The following is a 21,999-nucleotide window of genomic DNA, read 5'->3' on the forward strand; positions in this document are numbered from 1 at the left end:
TAAGCCAACACAATTATTTTCTAAATCCTGATGCTCTCGCTTAAGTGCGAAATGTTCAGGCTTCAGAAAAATAAGCGTCGACTTCTAGTGGCCTGATCGACTGTGGCTACCAGTGGACTTCAGGGAGCCCCAGCAGTGGTCTGCCTCAGAAACACTTATCAGAGACTGAGCCCGAGCTAGCCCCAGCTCACTTAAAGCCATGGGTTCTGCCATTATGAATTCATGAATATGGGTGTGATACTGGACTTGGGCAAATTAGGCCACTTCTGCCAGAAAAACCTAAAGGTTGGGATATAACCATTTTCATAAAAACTCAAAAAACCAATCTATGAATCTTTTTTTTTTTTTTTTTGTTAGCAAATATAAGACATTTTAAAAGGGGAAAGAATGGAAAAAACTCACAACATGTTCTGTCCATGCTGGTCTACAGCATAAACGAACAATCATTGATTGGAATAATAACTTAGAATTCAATATATACGCTACATGATTGGAGACAAAATCCCTACCCCAAACCTGCTGTACCTCTAGGTCCTTAGTTTAGTTTAGTTTTTTATAGAGTGCACCAAACCCTGAGGTATCTTGGACTACTTTCCCATGTGCTGTTTTGTGCACACAGAGTCATTTTTCTAGGCCCAGTTTGTAGAAAGCTTGCATAAAAAGCTTTTATGCATGCCTATTACAAACCAGGTAATTATCCTTCATGTGTATGGTCGAGAGGGTGCACGGATTTGAAGGATTTTATAAAACGACCTAAAGAGAATCTCGTTTACCCAACGATGTTTGTGTTCGGCGATCAAAACAGTGCACCCATCCGCCCAGCCACCTAAACTCCCAGTGCCTGCCGCGAGCATCTCACCTTAATGCTGGCGGAAATGCATCGGGTTCCTTGCAATCAGCCAGTGCTTGGACATTTCAGCCCACGGGATTGCCTCCCAGCATGCACTTGCATCATCATTATAAGGTGGCCGGGCACCTGAGAAGAGTGTCCTCGTGACCCTCACCCTGCTGTCGGGAGATGCCCCGGGCACACTCAGCAGCAGCTTCCACTTTACAAGTCACATGGGCCTGGAAGCCACTGGCAGTTCCAGGCTGCACAGTGTGCTCTCATCACACCCGCCGGCTCCAACAGCACACCTGAAGCCTGCGATTGCCCTGCTGCAGGTGCTCAGCCAAAGCCCCCCCCCCCCCACGGCGTGCCGCTTCTCTTCGCATGCACATCACGGCTACAGATGTGACTTTTTTTCCACCTGAAAAACCTAGGCGAATTCTTTTGGGTGCTGTGATTGATGTGCAGTTGCACACATGGGACTGCATGCACGAAAATGCACAAGTGTGGCTTCTATGGACAGGTGGTAAGGTGGCTACTTTGGGAAGCTGTTTTATTAGCTGTGGATGGGCCACAGCTAATGATTTTAAAGAACCACCTCTTGACATAAAACTAGGTCCCCATAACTTCTTAGGTGAAATATTAAGCATGATGGCACACTGATTAGACATTATGGTTTTATCTCCGATTATTTGAGCAGTGCGACTCTTGTCAAATTTCGCTCTTGGACTCGTCAGTTCATAGATTTGGGGGCCTTCTTCTGAGACCCCAATTGCGCAGAGGGACGACTTAAATTTGCACATCTGCGCAAAAGGCCTGCTTGGCGCAGTTCTGCGCATTTCATTCACTAATAATTGTTTGAAACCACACAATCGCCCCGCGCGCCTCCCTCCCGCCCAATCGTCCCCACCCCACTCCCGGAATATCCTTGAAAATCGGGCGGGTCAGAGACAGTGGCAGTGAAAGTGTATCGCAACTTTTACAGCCTTTTGTCCGATCCGCTGCACTAGAAAATGACCTTTTTAAAGCATTTTGGAAAAATGAGGACCCTGCCCCGTGTTGAGTGAGAAGCAATTTGTTTTTGTTTGTGTGCTTTTTACACGAAAGACTGTGTACCTTTAGTTCCATCTCGTATTTTGAAAACGTTTTCAGATTCAATTCTGTCTCCCCCTTTTTGTCAAGCGGGATACACAGCAAGACCAAGGGGGAGGGGCAGTGTGCAAAGGTGGCCTAACAACTAAAATGGGGAAAAAACACACACAAACGTACAAAAAGATCGGCAAATATTCCAAACCTAAAAGCCAGATATTGGCTTTAATGTATAGGTTTCCTATAGTTTTGTTAGCAGAAACTGCACTCATTTAAAAACTGTATTTGGTTTATGACAATGTGTATTTTAATATTCATTATTCTAAGTCTAGCAACACATTTTCTTTAGATAAAGCATGTTTAAAAAAGTATAATTTTGTTTTGAATAATGATACTAATAATGTTTTGCGTTATTTGTAATTATAAGCATTAAAGGGAATGAGACTAGCAATAAGTATTAATACTAATAAGAAATGATAAAGCATGGCTACAAATGGCACTAATTTCTTAAATCATTACACTAATCATATTTGTTTTTCATAGTAATAGTGGTAATAATAGTACGGGTATTGCCTGATGACAATTGCATAGTCACAATAACCACAATAAGCATTTATAGCACACATGCCACTAACAGAACTATTCCTCAGCACCGACAAAAGCATTGTTATTACCAAAATCAGAAGCCCTGCATGGATGCGCCCAGGGAGCCCGCGCCACTATGGGGCCAGCGTGCTTTCCCACCTCTCACCTTAATACAATCTTTCAGGTAGTTGTAGACTGTGGCCTTGAGTTTGAAGATCTCTCCGCGCACCACGGAGTAGGGTAGTACCGGCTCCACGAAGAAAGGCTTGAAGACCCTCAGTGTCACTGATGGTGACATTCCAAAGCCAACGTCGGCCAGGCAGAAGCCGCTGGTCACCCAGTCTGTGATTGTGTCGGGGACTGTGACGGGGAGATTGAGCGCCCCATCATCTCTAGAAAGAGAACGGACGTGGAAGCGGTTAGACCGTGTGATGAGCAAGTCGGTAGCTTACAGAATCATTTCGGGAATAATGTCCTTTCCTGCAGAAGTCCAACCTGATGGCAACAATTCCAAACATATTGTTGAACGATTAAACACATTGGAGGGAATCATAATTGAAAGTTGGATCCCAGGACTGAGAAAGGCCAAGACTGTGCATCTTTTCTGAAGCAATCCTGGTGTATTATAGTTCAACTAATGATGGACAGCCCACCCAACCCATCATCATGCACGCACGTGCCAAGATGTAGTGTGACAAACCAAAGAATCTGTCCCTGCTAATGATAACAGGAGTACAAGCGCTAAGATTTCCCGCTTTCCTGTTAATGATTTATAAATATTGGAGTACGCTTAACATTGTACCTTGCTCCATGTACCTGTAGAGTACAGAACAAATTGGAAAATACTTGGTGTATACCGAACAAACATCCAACTGCTTTAAACCATCTAGCGCGAACTCAGCATTGTTGCCTGCTGAAAATACCATGAGTGTACCCGGTGATATGAATGCTACTAACCTGTAACAGTATTTTATTACTGTGTATTTGTTTATAAACGAGCCTTCACAATTCATCATATACATTTCATCATTACAATTTCTTTATTACAATTATTACAAATTACAATCATACACACCCTCCTAAAATTGCTTTTTATTTAAATAAAAGTTTAAATTAACACATACAAGAAAAAAAATAATCATCCGTTTTACATACCACCCGATTATATTCCAACATTGAATACACCACCCAATCATATTCCAACATAAAAAACACCACCCAACCATATTCCAACATTGAATACACCACCCAATCATATTCCAACATAGAAAACACCACCCAATCATATTCCAACATTGCATACGCCGCCCAATTATATTCCAACATAAAAAACACCACCCAACCATATTCCAACATTGAATACACCACCCAATCATATTCCAACATAGAAAACACCACCCAATCATATTCCAACATTGCATACGCCGCCCAATTATATTCCAACATAGAAAACACCACCCAATCATATTCCAACATTGCATACGCCGCCCAATTATATTCCAACATAGTAAACAGAGTAGCCTTTTGTATGTTTTATTAGATATCATAATTTCCTAAGATCGTGAAGAGTTTTTAGAAGAGAACGTTCTTGTGTAATTTGATATGATATGATATGGCACTTATAACGCACCTATACATTAATGATTTTCCAGAAGCGAGCTACTGAGATAATGAAACACATTTCAGTTCCAGCCTTTAAACTTTGTCAGAAAGCATTCGACTCAATAGATTCTCTACTGTGAACGTGTCAGCCAATATGTGTTCTCTAATCGTTCTTGCTACTGGACACACAATAGTCAAGTGTTGTAGAGTTTCTGCTTCGGTCAGCGATAATCATTGTACTTGTTCCCAACTCTCTCGGTCCCAAAATCTCCAGAGGATTCAGGCAGTTGGCTCTGAACCTTAAATACATGCACCCCCAAACCCTACATGGAAATCAAATCAGATATTTCCGTGCTTTGCCACTTGCAGGGATAATATCCAAATAGTTTTTGAAAAACGGTTTGTCAAACAAATGTTGATAATTCTTAAGCACATCCCATCTTTTGGCCCTTTCTTTAATTATTTTAAATATGTGGTTCTGTTCACAATGATTGATAGCCATATTCCACTGATAATAAATCTCTGTTGGGAAATATTGCTAAGAAGGAATTCATCAGAAGTATTACGCCTTATCTCCATTATGCTCACTAGCAGAGCATTCCTATTGGCCATCCATATATTTGTGAGAAAACCTATCTTTCTAACCCCAGAAGAGTTTCTAGCAATATTATATGTAACTCAGCTCTAATCCACTGCACTGGTACACATTTAGGTAATCTCAAAACAGGTCTCAAAAACAATCCCTCCAAATGATCCAGCCATTTACAAAATGGTTCTACATGTGTGTAGACATCCAATAAGGGCAACAGTGTGAAGCCTCTACAGTTTTTGTCAATGCCACTTAAAGAGGCCGTAAGTGCTTTTGCCTATATATAGGTTTTAATTTGAAGCTCTTTTTTTCAATTTAAGTGAGCAAAGCTATACTCTCCTTCACATACCAGAATTGGCCTTTCTGTTTCTTTTTCTTTTGTGTTTCCCAAATCATAACTTTCCATTTAGCCATAGTTAGGGTGAGTTTGTTCTGCTCCACATGGTATTCAGGTGTTTTCGGAGACATAGCCTAATCGCGTCCAAGATAAGCATGTCATCAGCATACACCAACCAGTGTACTTTCTGAGTACCTAACGTAGAAGAGAAATTAGGAGTATCCTGCAGAGATGTTTCTATATCTGCCAGATAAAGGTTAACCAGGCAAAGGGCCAGGACAGAGCCCTGTTTAGGCCTCGATTGGTAGCAATTTTGTTGATTAAGTCCCCCCCCACATTAAGTCTTATTCATACAGATGTGTCTGAATGCAAGAGGATGATTAACTGCAATAGGCCGTTGTCCAGGCCCAAGACACCAGCTTTTGCCACAAGATGTTCCTATCAACCATATCGTATGCAGCAGAAAAAACTAGAATGGCTGCACAAAGTGATGCACTGCCCTTCTTTACATATGTTATGCCAAATGCATTGAATATCAATATTTGCATTAGTGCCAATGGCATGCCTAACGCTAGTATGAAATGGAGAGAGCATGTTCCTTTCCGTGTACCAGATGTTAACTTCCTCCAACAAGAGGCTGGCAAAGATCTTACTTAATGCATCTAAGAGTGTGATCAATCGATACAATCTAAGGTCTTCTCGCCTGCCTTGTTATAAAGAGAAACCATCAAGGATTCTGTCCAGGATGCCGGAATTGTACACGTTTCTTAAACTTCTTCTTACTTGCCCGTAGAGATAGCTGAAACTTCTGACCTCCTTAATACTGCTCACCACCAAGGTTGATCTACCAAAGGAATGCCCCAGGGCACAGTCACAGGTAACCCGGGCTTGACACTGGCCGTTTAAGGGCTACATGGCACATAGGGTCTCCCCTCACCAAACATGAGGATAATTCAAACTGTACCCTCTGCCCGTGTAGAACAAAGGGGACAAGTAGAGGCACCCCTTTAAGGGAATCAAGGAACAGGTGTGTTGAGGAGCTGCTCAGCTCCCAACTTGCAGAGGCAGAAAAGACTCCTAAATCCACAAAAAGGGGGTCATGGGCAAATTCCAGCAACTCAAAGTGGGTATTGGGAACTCCAAGCTGGTGGGCCAAGATCATGTGGCTGCAGTCCAGCAGCCAGACTAGAGAACTATAAATCCCAAGCACCTCGTCCCAAATCTGTACACCTGATATCCCTTACGCAAAACAGAGTCTGGAAGGAGGGGCCAAGGCATTATACGAACCCAGAATCCCATTCAGCCAGTGTGGGAGTTGGGAGGAAAGAGGACAGCGGTTGAAGCAGGATCTGGAAGAGAACACAGAGTTTGGATTGACTTGGAGGAAAGATTGTGCAAGGAGCTAGAAGGAGATTAGAGAAGGAGACAGTAGAGGAGGATTCGGAATGCCAGAGGAGGAGATGGCCCTGATGGAGATTGGTGAGTAAGGTGGTGGATGTAAATTTACATTGGAGGAGGTGGGGAAAGAGCAAGGAGAATTCCCAGTAAAATCCAAGGAGGAGGCAGAGGTTTGTCAAGAGGTTAGTGGGAGATATATAAAGGAGGAGCCGCAATGTTTGCTGTTGTTTGATGAGGTTGGAGGGTCATTGAGTGAGGTTGGGAAAAGCAAAAGGAGGAGATGGGCAACTTTGTGGAGAGAGTAGTACATTTGTTAGAAGAGGAATAGAGATCAAGGAAGTGTTAAGTGGAGAATTTAATGTGGTAAAGGAGGAGCGGCACAATGAGATGATAAAAGAAGAGGCCAAGGAGGTGGCAGAGGAGAGCACTGAGGAGGTGGTTGGGGAAGATGTGTAGGAGAGGGGGGAAGAGATTGGCAGGTGAAGACTAAAATCATTGAAAAGATCCAGTATAGGATGAAGGAGTGTGAGGCCCAGAGGAGAGAAGCAGAGACAGAGATTGAGGAGGACAAGATGGTATGCAAAGACAAATGCTAGAAAAAAGCGGAAACTGAAGAGAGAAGAGTTTGTACTGGAACTGATAGCAGAAATTGAAAGTCGAGAGAACAAGGAGGGAGTTGGCAGAGATACCCAGGAGGTTAGACAGGAAGCTGGTACTGAGGTTGGTGAAGAAGAAGAAGATCTACCAGAGATCAAGGAAGAGGAGGTTGTGTGGGAATTTGAGGAGGAGGGTTCTGTGTTTTCAGAGCAGGAGATTGATGAAGACTTGGAGGATGAATTAGAAATTGGTGTTAAAGAGGGGAAGGTTGAAGAAGAGTAAAAGATCAGGAGGTGGAAGGAGCACGAGAGAGAGAACAAGGAGGTTGGAGAGTTGAAGTAGCTCAAAACAGAGCCAATCAAAAGCTATCTGAGGGAAACCGTGGTAGAGTGGGAAGACTGGGAGCGCTGTAGAGTGGAATGAGGTGTAAGAGAAAGCCAGTTAGCCAGACAATGCCAGGAGGCATGAGAGTGTCTGACTGACCCCAGGAAAGCATTAGAGGTGAGAGGAGGAATGAGCCAGTGGCAAAGCGACGAGCTGGTAGCTTATCGTAGAGAGGTACCTGGGCAAGGGTGGCCATAAACCTGGAAAGTTTGAGAACCGCAGTAGAAAGGCCAGGATCCAAGCAAACCCATCCCGGGGCAGATGCCTCTCTATGAAACACTGCAATGCTCCCCTCCAAGAAGCACAGAAGCAGCTGTTTGGCCTTTCCTAACAAGGGCTTTGGAACTTCTTTAAACCTGTACAGGGAAGTTCCTAGGACAGACCACCAACTGAAACCCCTACTGCAGAGAAGAGAGAGGAATAGAGAGATAATTAAGTAAGTGGCACACCAAGCATGTACACCAATTCTGAATAAACTCTGGTTGAACTTTACGTTTGAGTGTGGTTGTCTGTAGATTGCCAGTGGCCATCATGACAGCTTGTATTCCCATGAGTGTGTGCATGGCGACTGAGGTAGAGTGCACCTGGTCAATGTAGTCCTGTGGGACTCCAAGTTTGAAAGAAGGAGCCCGCAGGATTGCATGTGGTGGGAGAGGCTTGTCATATGAATCCCTTCTTAACATTCAAACTTCATTCAAGGTACACCAGCCCTCAAGAACTCTAATATACCCCATAATTCAACTCCAGGTCGTATCAGGTGTTCAAAAATAATATTTTTGAAGGTTACAGATTTGAAATACAAGCTCAATTCTGTGGAACCCCCTTCCCCCCCCATCTCCACATTCCTGAAATAATTGAAAACAATACCTGTTTTGCCTCACCTACAGAAACCAATTCCCTTTTCCACTTGAAATAAGCCAATTCCACCCTATATCATCCGCTCTGCACCTGCGCACCTCCTGTGTCCTTCATGATCACACCACCTCTTGTCATCCTGTGCTCTGAAACAACAGATTGCACTCCAGCGCCTTTTTATAAATGTTCCGGGATTAAACATTACATGTGAGGTTTGTTGGGGAAATGAGGTTGTTTCTGGCATATGATGGCTACATCTATGCACATGAAAATGGAACAGGCTAGGCGTATTTTAATGAGTTTATTGACCAATGCGTGCAGGGAAATTGTCTAACCCTCGACAGATGTTGGTTCCCTGTGTTCTCGCGTCCAGACGCCTAAAGACCATGTAGCAGCAATTGGCCTGGCATTAACATACAATGTTACTTCCTGTAGTCCCTTAAATGGGCAGAGGGGCTGCAAATGGGCAGAGGGGCTGCATTGGCATATGAAGGCATATACTAATTGCACCATGGCATATGATGGATGTAGCTTCACATATGATGCTGACAATGACGTGCGATAATGCACAATCTACTGTCTTTGGCAATACTTGCCATCCTGCTTTCTAATAATTTCTGTACATCTTTCAGGAACTTCTAAATGCCTAGGATCTATAAGTCAAGCTCCTCAGATCAGAGTCCCTGAGTTCGGATGAGTTCTCTTCTGATGATTGCATGTGAGAATGGTCAACGTTATATGTTTTACCATTGACATATGCAGTGGTACTAGGTGGGTACTCGGAATAGCAAATCAAAGCAAAACAATAGCCCCACTCCTACTTGTGCGATAACATCCCTCACATTACTAAAATCAGAAATTGAGGAACTTATTAAGCAATCACCCCACAAAGACCCAACAGTGCTTGGAGAAGGATTTAAATATAAAATTATCGAATGGACCTTCAGAAGGCCTGTATGATTCAGAGGAGGTTATAACAATGGGCATTCCTGAGCCACAAGTGGTAGACCCAAGAGTCTGTGGTGATGGCCTAAAATTATGGCATTGGCTAGGTATGAGAACAACAAATGGCAGGACAAAGGATGATTGTTCTGGATCCCTATCCTTTAGGAACCAGAGCAGTAGCTCAACTATTGACTACTTTTTGTTTAAAACTAATTTATGGGAGGCCACCAGGGGGCGCACAGGTAATGGCTGCCTGAACGCCGTGCTCCTGCCGAGGCTGGGCCTTTTAAGGGGATTGAGCCCCCCGGACTCTCCCAGGCAGACCCACTTGGCGGATTCGAGCCGGTGACGCCCCCGTGACGCCCCCGCCCGAAAGAGCGAAGCTCGAGGACCACAGAGAGCCGGAGTTCAAGCAGTGACGGTGGTGCGGCAAGGAGAAAGTCGGCCTCGGCGCCAAAGGAGGAGGAGCGGCCCGCCGAAGCGGGGAGTTTTGGCGGCGACCCCGGCTTTTTTCACCCACCCGCTCCCCCGCCTCTGCATGGGGAGCACACGGCCACGACTTTGGGGCAGCGACTCTGGAACGGGATTTGGGCCCCCCGCAACCCACCACGCCGCAGACCAGGTGGGGCCGCGCCCGCTGCCCCCTCGCACCCATCAACAGCCGCATCGACCCACAGAGGCCCCCCACAGTGGAATTGGACCATATCACACCAGTCCCTGAGGTGGGAGCGCGACCCCCCCGAGGGTCCCCAGAGTCACAGCGGCCTGCACCCGCCCCAAAGGCCGGCGGAAGGACAGTGATCTCCCGTGCCAGACTCCATCAGGTGGTGGCACCTGGGTCCAGCCCCAGAGCGTGTGCCCGCCTGACATTTGAAGGCATCAGACGGAGGCAGTGGGACGGAGAGGGCGGCCCCTCCGCCCTGAAAAACATCGCCAACATCAAGGAGAGACTCAGGTGAGAGGCCCCCATCCGGAGCCGGTGGGGCGTGTGCCCGCCTGGAAGCTGCCCCCCTACAGAAGGGTGCCAATCCCCCCAAGGGCTCCCCCGAGCTTCCCCAGTAAGATTGCCACAGGCTGGGGCCAGGAGGAGACCCCTTAGATGGCCCCCAGTCCACGATGGACCCCGCGGCGGACACATTGGAAGACCATATGAGCTGGAAATAGGCCCTGCAGGCTTTCCGCTACAAGGGAACAGAGTGCAATATAAGCGGCCCTACCCGCACCGGGGACATGGCCCAGTTAGAGGCCTCAACGCAGTCCACGTCAGCGATGGAAAGGGGATTCGCCTCTATCCTACAGGAAATTAGGGAAATGCGATCAGATATCGCTCAGAAATTCAAAAAGATGGACAAGGTCGAGGACAGGCTTCTACAAGTGGAAACCAACCAGTCGTCTTCAGCATCCCACGAGGTTCAAACTGATATGTGACTTGCGGCTCTGGAGAAGAGGGACGAGGAAAGAGCCAGGCAGATGGATGACTATGAAAATAGGGAAAGGAGGAATAACCTTAGATATTTTGGGATTCCTGAAACGGAGGGTGAAACGGGGAGAGACTTAATCCGAGTGGTGAGACATTATTACCCTCCTGTTTGCAGAGGAGATGACAACAGATCTCACGTTTGACCGAGTGCACAGGGCAGGGGGAAAGGCGGGGAGCCCCAGGTCAGTGCTGGCCAGGTTCCACTATTACACAGAAAAAACTAAGGTTCTGGAGGAAGCAAGGAAGGCGGGGGTGATAACCTACAACAACGTCCAGATCACCATTTTTCAGGACCTCTCTGCGTACAGCCTGGCCAAACGCAGAATGTGCCGCCCCCTAACGCAACTACTAAAGGAGAAGGGGGTGCGCTACAGATGGGGGTATCCCTTCTCCCTGGCCTTCGAATATGTGGGCCAACGAACATTTCTGGTTACTGAAGAGGACAAAAAGGGAGCCATCCAGGATTATGTGGCAGAACCTACCCCCCGGAGGGGCCCAATTGGCCCGGGGTCACTCGATAGGGGCGATCCTGGCCAGTCGGGTTCCAGGAGAAGGAAAACCAGTTCGAGGAAATTCAAAAAATTGAACACTCCGCCGCCTGCAATGGAAGGAGAACGTATCGACTCGGAGGGCTGACGAGGGGGCGCCCCCGATCAGCAGCGGACTGGAAATGATGGAAATCATTGAGGCTTCACTGGATGCAAAGTCCCGTTGAACAGCAAATATAATGAGGGTGACTGACGGGACAAGGCAGTGGGGGGCAGGGGGGCTCAAAGACATGAGCGTAGTACTAAAGACCTAGCCGAGGAGGGCAGGCTGGTGGTCCGGCCAAACGCCAGCAATGGCGGAACTAACTCACTGGATGCCGGGTAGGGGTGAGGGGGGTTAAAGTTGGTTGGGGTTGTTCTGTTAGGGATAGAGTTCGGGGGGCTGCTGGGGGTTAGTTTTAGGACCCCCCCAGGAGGGAGGAAAGGGGAACCAGAGAAATCAGGAAGCGAGACAAAGGGAGCGAGAAGGGAGCAACATGTGATGATGATGACCATGAGGGAGGGACACTTAGATTATGGCTGATGATCTGCCGGCCCTGGGAGTGGGTACCCTGAATGTGCGGGGTCTGAACACCCCCACCAAGAGATCTCTGGTTTGTAGAGAATTCAGGAGGGCAGAACTGGACCTGCTCTTCCTGCAGGAGACACATTGGGCACGGGGTAAGGAACCCAAAATGAGGGGGGAGGAATTGGAGAGGTGTTCTGTGCATCTCACAGGACCAAGAAAAGGGGAGTGGCCATCTTAGTAGTGAGGGACGTAGGCTTCGAAAAGGAGGCCACACTGAAGGACCTCGAGGGCCGCTACCTGTTGGTAAAGGGATCTCTACAGGGCACCCCCCCTAACTCTGGCGGTGGTGTACGGCCCGAACGAGGGTCAAGCTCAATTCTGGGAAGAAGTGAGGGACAGGCTTAAACTTTTCATACATGGCACGGTGGTAGTGGGGGGAGACTTCAACATGGTCCTGGACCCATCCATGGATAGAAAGCGTGTAGGCCCACAGATGAAGCCATGGCACAAATCTTCTGGAGGGTTAACCTCGAGCTGGGCCTGGTAGACACAATCCCGACCCCCAGGACGGACCACCCCACATTTACATACTATTCCGCTTTTCACACCTCGTTCTCCAGAATTGACTACATCCTGGTGGACGAGACCCTACGCCCATATATCTCTGGCCACAGGGTCGACCCAGGCCCCTGGTCGGACCATGATATGGTCTGTATCACCTTAGCGGAGGGATGGCGCAAAGACCGCAGAGGGCGCTGGAAATGTAACGATGGCCTATTAAAAGATGAGGTCCATGCTCAGGAAGTGCTAGATGCCATAACGCAATTTAATTTTTTGAGCTAAATGACAATGAGGAGGTTGGCACACACACATTGTGGGATGCCTTTAAGGCAACCCTGAGGGGAGTTCTCATAAAAATAGGCACCCAGATGAAAAGGGAGAGGGAGGCCCGTGAGAAGACCTTGAGAGAAAAAATAGCCCAGCTTCAGCCGGGGGGCCCTCCGGATAAGCTCCTTGAACGCGATCGGGTGTCCACCCTGGAGGACTACAGGCTCCAGCTGAAGGACCTCCTCCTACACAAAACAGAAAGGAGCCTCCAGCTGGTTAAGCAAAAATACTATGATAAAGGGGATAAAGCTGACAAGATCTTGGCCTGGAAACTGAGGGAGGTCCAGAGAAGTAGAATGGTGAAGGCGGTAAGGAACGCCCAGGGGTTCAATTGGTTATGATACTCCCCACATAGGAGAGGCCTTCCGCCAATACTATGAAAAATTGTATGCGTCCGAATATGAAGGGGGCGACGCCCAGATTGAGGCCTTCTTGAGCTCCATCCAAGTTCCAGCCCTAACGAGAGAGATGTCGGAGGGGTTGGAGGGTCCAGTCATCGAGGAGGAAATAGACAGGGTGATTAGCGGTATGAAGGTGGGGACTTCCCCGGGGGAAGACGGTTTTTCAGTGTATTTCTACAAAAGGTTCCGCTCCACCCTATCCCTGTACCTGGCGAGGGTTTTCAACTCAGTGTTGGAGGGTGGCATTCTCCCCGAATCCATGATGGGGGCCCTAATAGCAGTGCTGTCTAAGGAGGGCAAGGACCCCGCAGAGTGTTCTTCCTACCGCCCCATATCGTTGTTAAACATAGACGTAAAGATCGTGGCCAAGGTGGTGGGGAGGCGGATGGAAGGGATAATGCCGAAGTTGGTCCATGGGGATCAGGTGGGTTTCATAAGAGGAAGGCAGGGGTCGGATAACATTCGCAAAACATTAGATCTGTTTCACTACGCACAAGAATCGGACCTGGAGGCATGTGACCTCTCCTTAGATTCAGAGAAAGCCTTTGACAGGGTTGAATGGAGATATATGGAACTCCTCCTCCAAAAAATGGGCTTCGGGTCTCACATTAGGAGCTGGGTATCCGCACTCTATAGAGCCCCCACAGCAAGGGTCCAAGTGAACGGGAAGTTGTCAGAGTCCCTCCCCCTCTCACATGGAACAAGACAGGGCTGCCCTCTCTCCCCCTCGATATACGTCCTTACGATGGAACCACTAGCCATAGCGATCAGAGCACATCCAGACATCAGGGGGATTAGTAGAGGCGAGGTAGAATTTAAGCTATCCCTGTTTGCGGACGACATTTTAGCCTACATAGTAGATCCCAGCTCCTCGCTCCCCCCCCTTGTTGTCCCTGTTGACCACGTTCGGGCGTTTCTCTGGGCTGAAAATCAACACAATGAAATCGGTCCTACTCCCAATGAGAGCCCAAGACCCTGAGTTTGACCTCCTAGATAGGTATTTATTTTATTTGTATAGCGCAAACCAGGCCCGGAGGCTACCGGGCGCATATCTTGAGAGCAATGGTTACATAGGTTGCAAACAGTGATTATATATCGAACAATAAATATAGCATAGAAATAGACATAGGTAAGTAGTACAACGATACATAGTTTGTCGAATAGTACATCCATACATAAGTTATTGCATCACGTTTTCAGAATGTGGCTTGGGCATTGGAGGTGACTAGCCAACATTTGGCTCTATGTTTGAAAAGGTTGATGGCTCTATGTTTGAAAAGGTTGAAGGAGGGGAGGTTTCTAATAGTCAAGGGTACAGTGTTCCACAATTTGGCTGCCAGGACTGGGAAGCTGGATCCGCCAGCTGTTTGGAGCTTGTATCTAGGTATCAGTAGGCTCTGGTTCAGGGTAGATTAAGAGAGCGAACTGGGGTGTACAGCATGAATCGTGAGGAGAGATAGGTGGGGGCCAGGTTATTCATGCATTTGTAGGTTAGGGCAAGCGATTTTAGTGAGATCCTTTGGGAGACTGACAACCAATGAAGGTTCTTCCTGGTATCTGAAATGTGTGCAGATCTGGGGATGCTGAGGGCTTCCCTGATGGCATTATTTTGTATGATCTGGAGCTTGTCTAGGTTACCCTGATTAGTGCCCTGGTACAATGCATTGCAGTAGTCCAGTTTGGACATGACCAGGGTCCTAGTTAGGGTAGTACAGTTGTGCGTGGAGAGAAAAGGGCGACATGCTGTGATCAGCTTGCAGGTATAGGCGGCGGCGGCCGCAACTGCATTTGTTTGTCTGTGAAGGGAGAGGGTGGAATCGAGGTAGATTCCAAGCGTTTTGGTATCTTTGGAGACTTTTATTAGATTTCCATCGATGTTGGAACTGAACATAGAGTTCAGCTTGTTTAGTCTTTGCTGAGTACCTAGGATGAGGAGCTCTGTCTTGTCATCATTGAGACAGAGCTCATGTTGGGCCATCCAAGTTTGAATGACATGGTAAACGTCATTTAGGGCTTTTGAATCTACTGTGTAATCACCCGTGATGGGGATGAGTATCTGGGTGTCATCAGCATAATTTGTGTAGGTGACACCCAGATAGTCGAGCACATCAAATTAGGGTTTAGTAAATACATTATAGAGGGTAGGGGATACACACAATCCTTGGGGGACTCCGCAGGGGACTGATGCAGGGTCAGCTGTGGAGGTGGGCGAGAATACCCTCATCTGTCTGTTATCCAGGAAAGATTGAATCCAGTTAGTGGCCAAGTCGGAGAAGTGAGCTGCAGTTTTCATGTGGCGACAGAGGATTTGGTGATTAACCAGATCAAAGGCAGCAGATAAGACTAATAGTAGTAACAGGGCTAGTTTACCTTTGTCTTTGAGATCCTCAATTTGGGTTTTGAGATCGAGGAGGGCTGTCTCCTACCGTGCTGCGGTCTGAAGCCGGATTGTCTCGTGCCTAGTAGGTTGTTTGATTCCAGATAGTTCTGTATCTGAAGATAGGCTGCTCTATCTAAGATTGTTAGCAAAAATGGGACCCTTGTGATGGGCCTGTATTTGGTTGGAACCTCCGGGTCTAAGGTGTTTTTTTTTTAGGAGAGGAATAACCCAAGCATCCTTCAGGTTATTAGGGACCACTCCCGATTGAAAGGAGGCGTTGATAAAAGTGGTGATAAAAGGAGCGAGGTCATGAGCCGACTCCTTAATGATCGGGGCTGGACAAGCGTCCCCTTGGCAGTTGGAAGGTTTTAAGTTGCAGATGATTTTTTCAACCTCCAGAACGGTGAGCGGTGTGAAGCTGAACGGCACCGGGGAGTCAGGGGTAGTTATTTTAGGTGACCTGGTATTGCTGAATTTAGGGGTGTAGAGGGTATTTTGTTTGGCGTTAATTTTGGATTGCAGGGTGGATATTTTGTTAAGAAGGGCATTTTGTATATTGTTGCACCAGGTGCTGTCCTTGGTGCACGTGTCCGGGGCAGGTGATGGAGATTCTAACTCTTTCAGGATTTTGAATAATTCTCTAGTGTTCGATTCTGTCTGGGATATTCGTGAATTGTAAGTCTCCTTTTTGGCTTGTAATATGGCCTCCTTGTAATTAAGAGAGGTGATTAGAAGGGAGGCTTTATTAGCTGCGCTGGGGTGACTTTTCCAGAGGGCTTCGGCCTTGCGCTTTTCTTTGCGCAGAGCATTGAGCTGCGGGGTGAACGAAGAGTTCAGGTGGGACTGTTGTTTGGCTTTGCGGATCTTTAGTGGAGTTATGCTCTCAATGGCATTGGTCATTAGGCTGTTATAAGTGTCTACTAAGACAGTGGGGTCCTTATCCTTGTGCTGTACAGCAAGAGTGTTCAAGCAAGGGAGGATAAGAGGAAGCAGTTTCTCCCTGGTGATATCTTTTTTATTTCTGGTAGGTGTAGCGGGGGCTATGGTAGGTGTGGGCTGGGGGTTGGTGGCTGGCAGGAGGAAGGTAATAACATGATGGTCGGACCAGGCGCAGGCATCGTTAGAGGTGACATTGGTGTTACAGTTAAGGTCGGCTAGCCAGTCGAGTGTTCTACCTTTGATGTGTGTAGGATCACGAATGCGCTGCTGGAAGCTTAGGTTGGAAAGGGTGGTGTCTACTTCAGCGGCCATGTGGTCCTTGGGATCTGAGAGGCCTAGGTTGAGGCCACCTAGTAACAGTATCTGAGAGTTGGGCTTAGTGTTAGTCAACAGGGTTGATGCAACATCATCAATGAATGAGCCCAGTGGGCCTGGAGGTCTGTATATAAGGTGGAGTGTTGCTGTGTTGGTAGGAGGGAGTGATAGTTTCACTGAGAGAGATTCTGCAGAACTAAGTTGTGTGTGGGGAGCAGCTCTCATAACGATTTTGTCGCTGTGTATGAAAGCGACTCCTCCTCCTTTCGACAAGTTGGAATGGCAGTCGTTTCTAATAATGGTAGAACCCTTGGGTAGGGATAGAGCGAGGAGTGGGCCAGAGGCGTCATGTAACCAAGTTTCGGTAATAGCTAGAAAGTCAAGGTTCTGGACAGTGATGAGGTCTGCGATGTCAAGGGCGTGAGCCGTGAGGGATCTTGCATTGATAAGGGCTCCCTTTAGAGCTGAGATGGGTGAGGTGGAGAGTGGAGAACTAGGCGTTGCGGTTGAGTTGGGCAGTGGAAGGGCAGAGCGATTGCGCGGAATACAAGGTGGTCTGGGCAGTCTAGTTCTAAGTCTGCTATTCCTTTGTTGTAGAGTACATGGGATGTTTGGAGTGGGTTTGGTAGCAAAGTGCTTGAGCCAAAGGGCTGGGTTATTGAGGTAGGGGTTCGATGGAGGGTCGGGATGGTAGAGCATGGTTGAAGGGAGAGTATGGAAGGTCTTAGTGTTGCTTGCACGGTAGCTGGCAGCAGTGCAAGCTGATAGTCCTAAAAGGACTGTGAATAAAAGGTCAATGCTGACACAAGTTCTTAACTGCATGTCGCAGCTTGTATTTCTCTAGGGACTGGGGATGTTCTTAAACGGGTTCAGGACAAAGGGTATAAGGAGTTAAGGTGGTGCGACTAGGCAGCCAACAGCAGTGCAGAACAGGTCAATAGGCGCAGTATAGGGACATCTAGATTCGAAATGGCACGATTGGGCAGCCAATAGCAGTGCAAATCAGGTCCATAGGCACAATACAGGGACATCTAGATTCGAAATGGCACAATTAGGCAACCAACAGCAGTGCAAAACAGGTCAATAGGCACAGTACAGGGACATCTAGATTCGAAATGGCACAATTGTGCAGCCAGTAGCAGTGCAAATCAGGTCCATAGGCACAATACAGGGACATCTAGATTCGAAATGGCACAATTAGGCAACCAACAGCAGTGCAAGACAGGTCAATAGGCACAGTACAGAGACATCTAGATTCGAAATGGCACAATTGGGCAGCCAGTAGCAGTGCAGATCAGGTCAATAGGCACAATACATGGACATCTAGATTCGAAATGGCACAATTAGGCAACCAACAGCAGTGCAAAACAGGTCAATAGGCACAGTAGAGGGACATCTAAATTCGAAATGGCACAATTAGGCAGCCAATAGCAGTGCAAAACAGGTCAATAGGCACAGTATAAGGCATATAGATACGAAATGGCAATGGACAGGCATTACAGAGTATAATTGTATCTCATGGGGGATGTAGAGAGCATTACAGAATATAATTGTATCTCATGGGGGATGTAGAGAGAGGCCTGAAGGAGAGGGGCAAGTAAGAGATGCACAGCATGCAGCGGTGGGTATAGAGCATGTGGTCCATAATAGTTATAGCTGCGAGTGAATGGCAAGGGCGTCCAACGTAGGTGAGTCGGGTGGTGAGATCTGAAGTAACCGAGTGGCGTGGCATGTTGTGGATATGGACAGCACACGTGTGTACAGCCGTGCGGGATGGTGGCGTTAATTGGACAAGAGCAAGAGAGATGCGCTGTGAGTTAGGCAGTTCTAAGGCAGGTACAATGGGATTGCGGTGGGGAAGGATTCCATACGATACCTGGGCGTCCTGCTTACTAGGGACCTCTCAAAACTCGCCACCACCAACTACGACCCCATAATGGCAGGGATTACATCTGACCTGAGGAGATGGGGCAAGATGATCCTGTCGTGGTATTGCCGGATGACGGCGGTAAATATGAATGTCCTGCCAAGGCTTCTGTACCTCTTTACGGCACTTCCAACCAGAGTCCCCGAGCAGACCTTTAGAGATCTGCAAAACTCAGTACGAGATTTCATATGGCAAGGGAAGACCTCAAGGACCGGGAGGGCGATCCGGACCCTACTGAGGGAGGAGGGAGGGTTTGGGTTACCGGACTTTCAGCTTTATTTCCGCGCCACGCAGCTGCGCGTCCTCCTGGAACACATGAAAGAAGGGATGGGGACATACTGATCATACTTCGAGGATATGGACACCCATTCCCTGAAGGTTCGGGACCTCTTGTGGGCCCCGCGCAAGTCAATTCCGAGAAACCTGAGAACCCATCCGACCCTGGGAGTCCTTTGGGAAATCTGGAAAGAGGGCCCACAGACTGCTTATCTTACTTCATGGCCGTCCCCGATGACCTCTCTCTGGGGCCACCCTCTGAACCTGGGTAATAGGGGGTTCCGGAACTCCCAGACCTGGTCAGACATGGGAATGGAATGGGCGGGGCAGATGTTCAGAGAGGGTGAGTTTCTAACATGAGGAATTGAGGGACGCTCTATGACAGGGGTCTCTTTCCATCTTTGAATACCTCCGCCTCAAGGGCATACTCTGCGACCAGTCATGGGGCCAAAACCTGAGGAGGCAGTTGACCCCGTTCGAGAAGCTCCTGGACACAGCGACCTCAAGGAAGGGAGCTGTATCCCGAATGTACACAATTTTAAACACCATTAACCTTCCGGGGAGAAGGAGCTTTCGCTCATTCTGGAACGACCTGGCGGGGGAAGCTATTTTAGAGGACGCTTGCTCGAGGATATTCAAAATTGCCTTCCACAGGAACTTATTTAACTCGGACATGGAGCATACCTTTAAGATTTTGTAGGGGTGGCAAAAGGACCCAGTGAATCTGTCAAAAATGTTCCCCTTGAGTGACACCAAGATGCCCGAGGGGATGCGGTGAGATGGGCACCAGGATCCACATGTGGTGGCTATGCCCTTAGGTCCAAGTCTTCTGGGGCAAGGTGCGGTCCTGGATTGCAGAGGTATCAGACGATACCTCTATACCACTCTCCCACTAAACCCTCTGACTATGCTGTTGGGCCTCCCCCAGGAGGATACGAAAATATACAGATATCCAAGGATGCTGGAAACAATGTTGAGGGCGGGTCGGGTGCCCCTGGCACAGAAGTGGAAAAGCCCAGAGACCCCCTCCAAGGAGGACTGGCTGAAGAAAGTAAAGAATATGTTCTTGATGGACAAACTGACAGCAATGGTGAATAACGACTCTGGTTCATTCTTAGCGAATTGGTATGAATGAACCCCAGCAGACCTGGGGTTCGGACGTTCACTAACACCAACTGATGCCCCTGATCGAGAGAGGCAGGGCAGGGCCAGAGACGTCTGGTTAACAAACCACGTGCCCACGGCCCGGGGGATGGCGACCTCAATTCAGCCGGCAAAAATGGTCACCAATCACATCATCCCCTACGTATAGGACTCGAAGAGAACACTCAGAGTCTCCCGAGATCTAAGTTCTCGTTCGAGCGCGGGTATGGGGGGGAGGGTTGTTGTTGGGGTGGCGGGATGGACGGGGGAAAGGTTTTTTTGGGTCAGCAGACTGTTTGCTTTTTTATATCCGCATTGATCCTGTTTGTAACCATAAGAAAATGCTAGTAAAACCAAAGTTTAAAAAAAAAAACTAATTTATGGGAAAAGATTCATCGGTTTTGGATAAACCAAAGATTTTTTAGTGATCACCATGCCTTACATATAAAGTTACAATGGTATGGAGGCCATCAAACAAGGCATATAATACCATATGTGGATATGGTTATTTGCAAGGGGGTATCAACTAAGAGACTAAGATGGGAAGTGATGGATAAACAAATGATTCAGGGAAATAGAATGAATCCAAATCTACTTCATTTCTTGACCTTATTAAATGAACATTAAGTGCCAGAGGTAACTTTATCTACTTTTACAGTGCTTTTACCAAGCTTATCAAAAGCATTTACGCAACCAACCCTTCCAAAAAAGACTAAAAGAACAAGGGTGGTTCGATGAGTATTGTCGAGAGGCCAAAAAGGATCTATTACGCCACTTAAAAAGTAGAGACGCCTCAAAGCCCGAGATTAAATCTGCTAGGGCTCTTTACAAAAGCGCTATTAATATTAGGAAATTGGAGTTAGATAATACTGCATGGAAGGAATTGGAAACAGCAGTTTCAGAAAATAATTTGAAGAAATGTCGGCAAGCAGTTAATAGAGGGCCTGTAGACAAAGAAAAATTGACAGGCCTGGAAACAACAATCCCTGACCACCATTGAGTGGAACACATCCAGGATCTTTTTAAACATCCAGGTATATATGTAGGCTAGGTAGAGGAGAGCAATGAGGTGAATCTAATGGGTATTGAGAACCCGTTTGGGCTCTCCCGGGGAACCACCATTCACGATTAAAGAGGCTGTAAAGTCTATTATGTCCTAGGAAAAAAAGAGCTCACATGGGATAGATGGCATCCGGGCAGACTATTATCAAGATTTATGGGGACCTCTCTTTACAGTCCTTTTTAATGCCATTGTGATGACTTACCAGATCCCTGATGTTTGGCGTAGAGCAGTGATTATTCTAATATTTAAAAAGGGTAACAGATCCAGCCCCCAGGCATACAGACCCATTTCGCTTTAAGATGTTTGTAAGATGTCCATTACATACCATGGAGGAATGGTGCTGCTAATGGGTGCGCATGGGCCGGGCGCATTGTGTGTGTGTGCAAGTCATGGTGACTTTGCACCTGACTCAATGCGCATGTGTTGCAGCATTAGTTTACTCAGTGGCTAATATGGGACATATGGGCATGGGAATTTAGTTTTGGTCGTTGGCTGGGGAACTTGAATCAGCATTTCTCCATGACTTGTGTACATTGCTCAGTGTTTGTATATTGATTCTTGGTCTCTCCTGATAGGATGATATGATATGATGTGGCATTTATAACGCGCCTGTACACAAGTGTTTCTAGGCTTGACAAGACAAGGAGCGGATACAGAGGGAGGACAAAACAACAATCTTACTAGGCCTTGTGTCATTCAGATCACGCAAGTGCATGGAAGAGGAAGGAAAGAAGTGCTGGGGGAGGGGAGAAGTGCAGGAAACTCAAAGTGCAGCCAGCGGGTGGCTAAGTGCGGGTACCTCAAGAAGTGCAGCCAGGAGGTGGCTCATAAGTGCAGAGCGAAGGGACTGTAGGGTTGTAGATACAGAACACAAGTGCTGGGGAGCCAAAGACAGTGCAAGGGCAACTGGACACGCAGGTG

The 21,999-nt window shown here is 47.5% G+C and overlaps 1 protein-coding gene across 3 annotated transcripts in view; it reads right to left on the reverse strand.

The window, feature by feature from the left end:
• LOC138580212 (alpha-2-macroglobulin-like protein 1) overlaps positions 1 to 21,999 on the reverse strand; it is a 328,254-nt gene that overhangs the window by 115,139 nt on the left and 191,116 nt on the right. For all 3 annotated transcript variants that reach the window (XM_069650567.1, XM_069650566.1, XM_069650565.1), the window contains exon 19: positions 2,670 to 2,895. In XM_069650567.1, the coding sequence (XP_069506668.1) occupies positions 2,670 to 2,895 (226 nt within the window). The remainder of the gene's footprint in view (positions 1 to 2,669; positions 2,896 to 21,999) is intronic.

The sequence above is a fragment of the Ambystoma mexicanum genome, chromosome 3p (genome assembly GCF_040938575.1).
Source record: "Ambystoma mexicanum isolate Mex_15411 chromosome 3p, UKY_AmexF1_1, whole genome shotgun sequence".
Classification (NCBI taxonomy): domain Eukaryota; kingdom Metazoa; phylum Chordata; class Amphibia; order Caudata; family Ambystomatidae; genus Ambystoma; species Ambystoma mexicanum.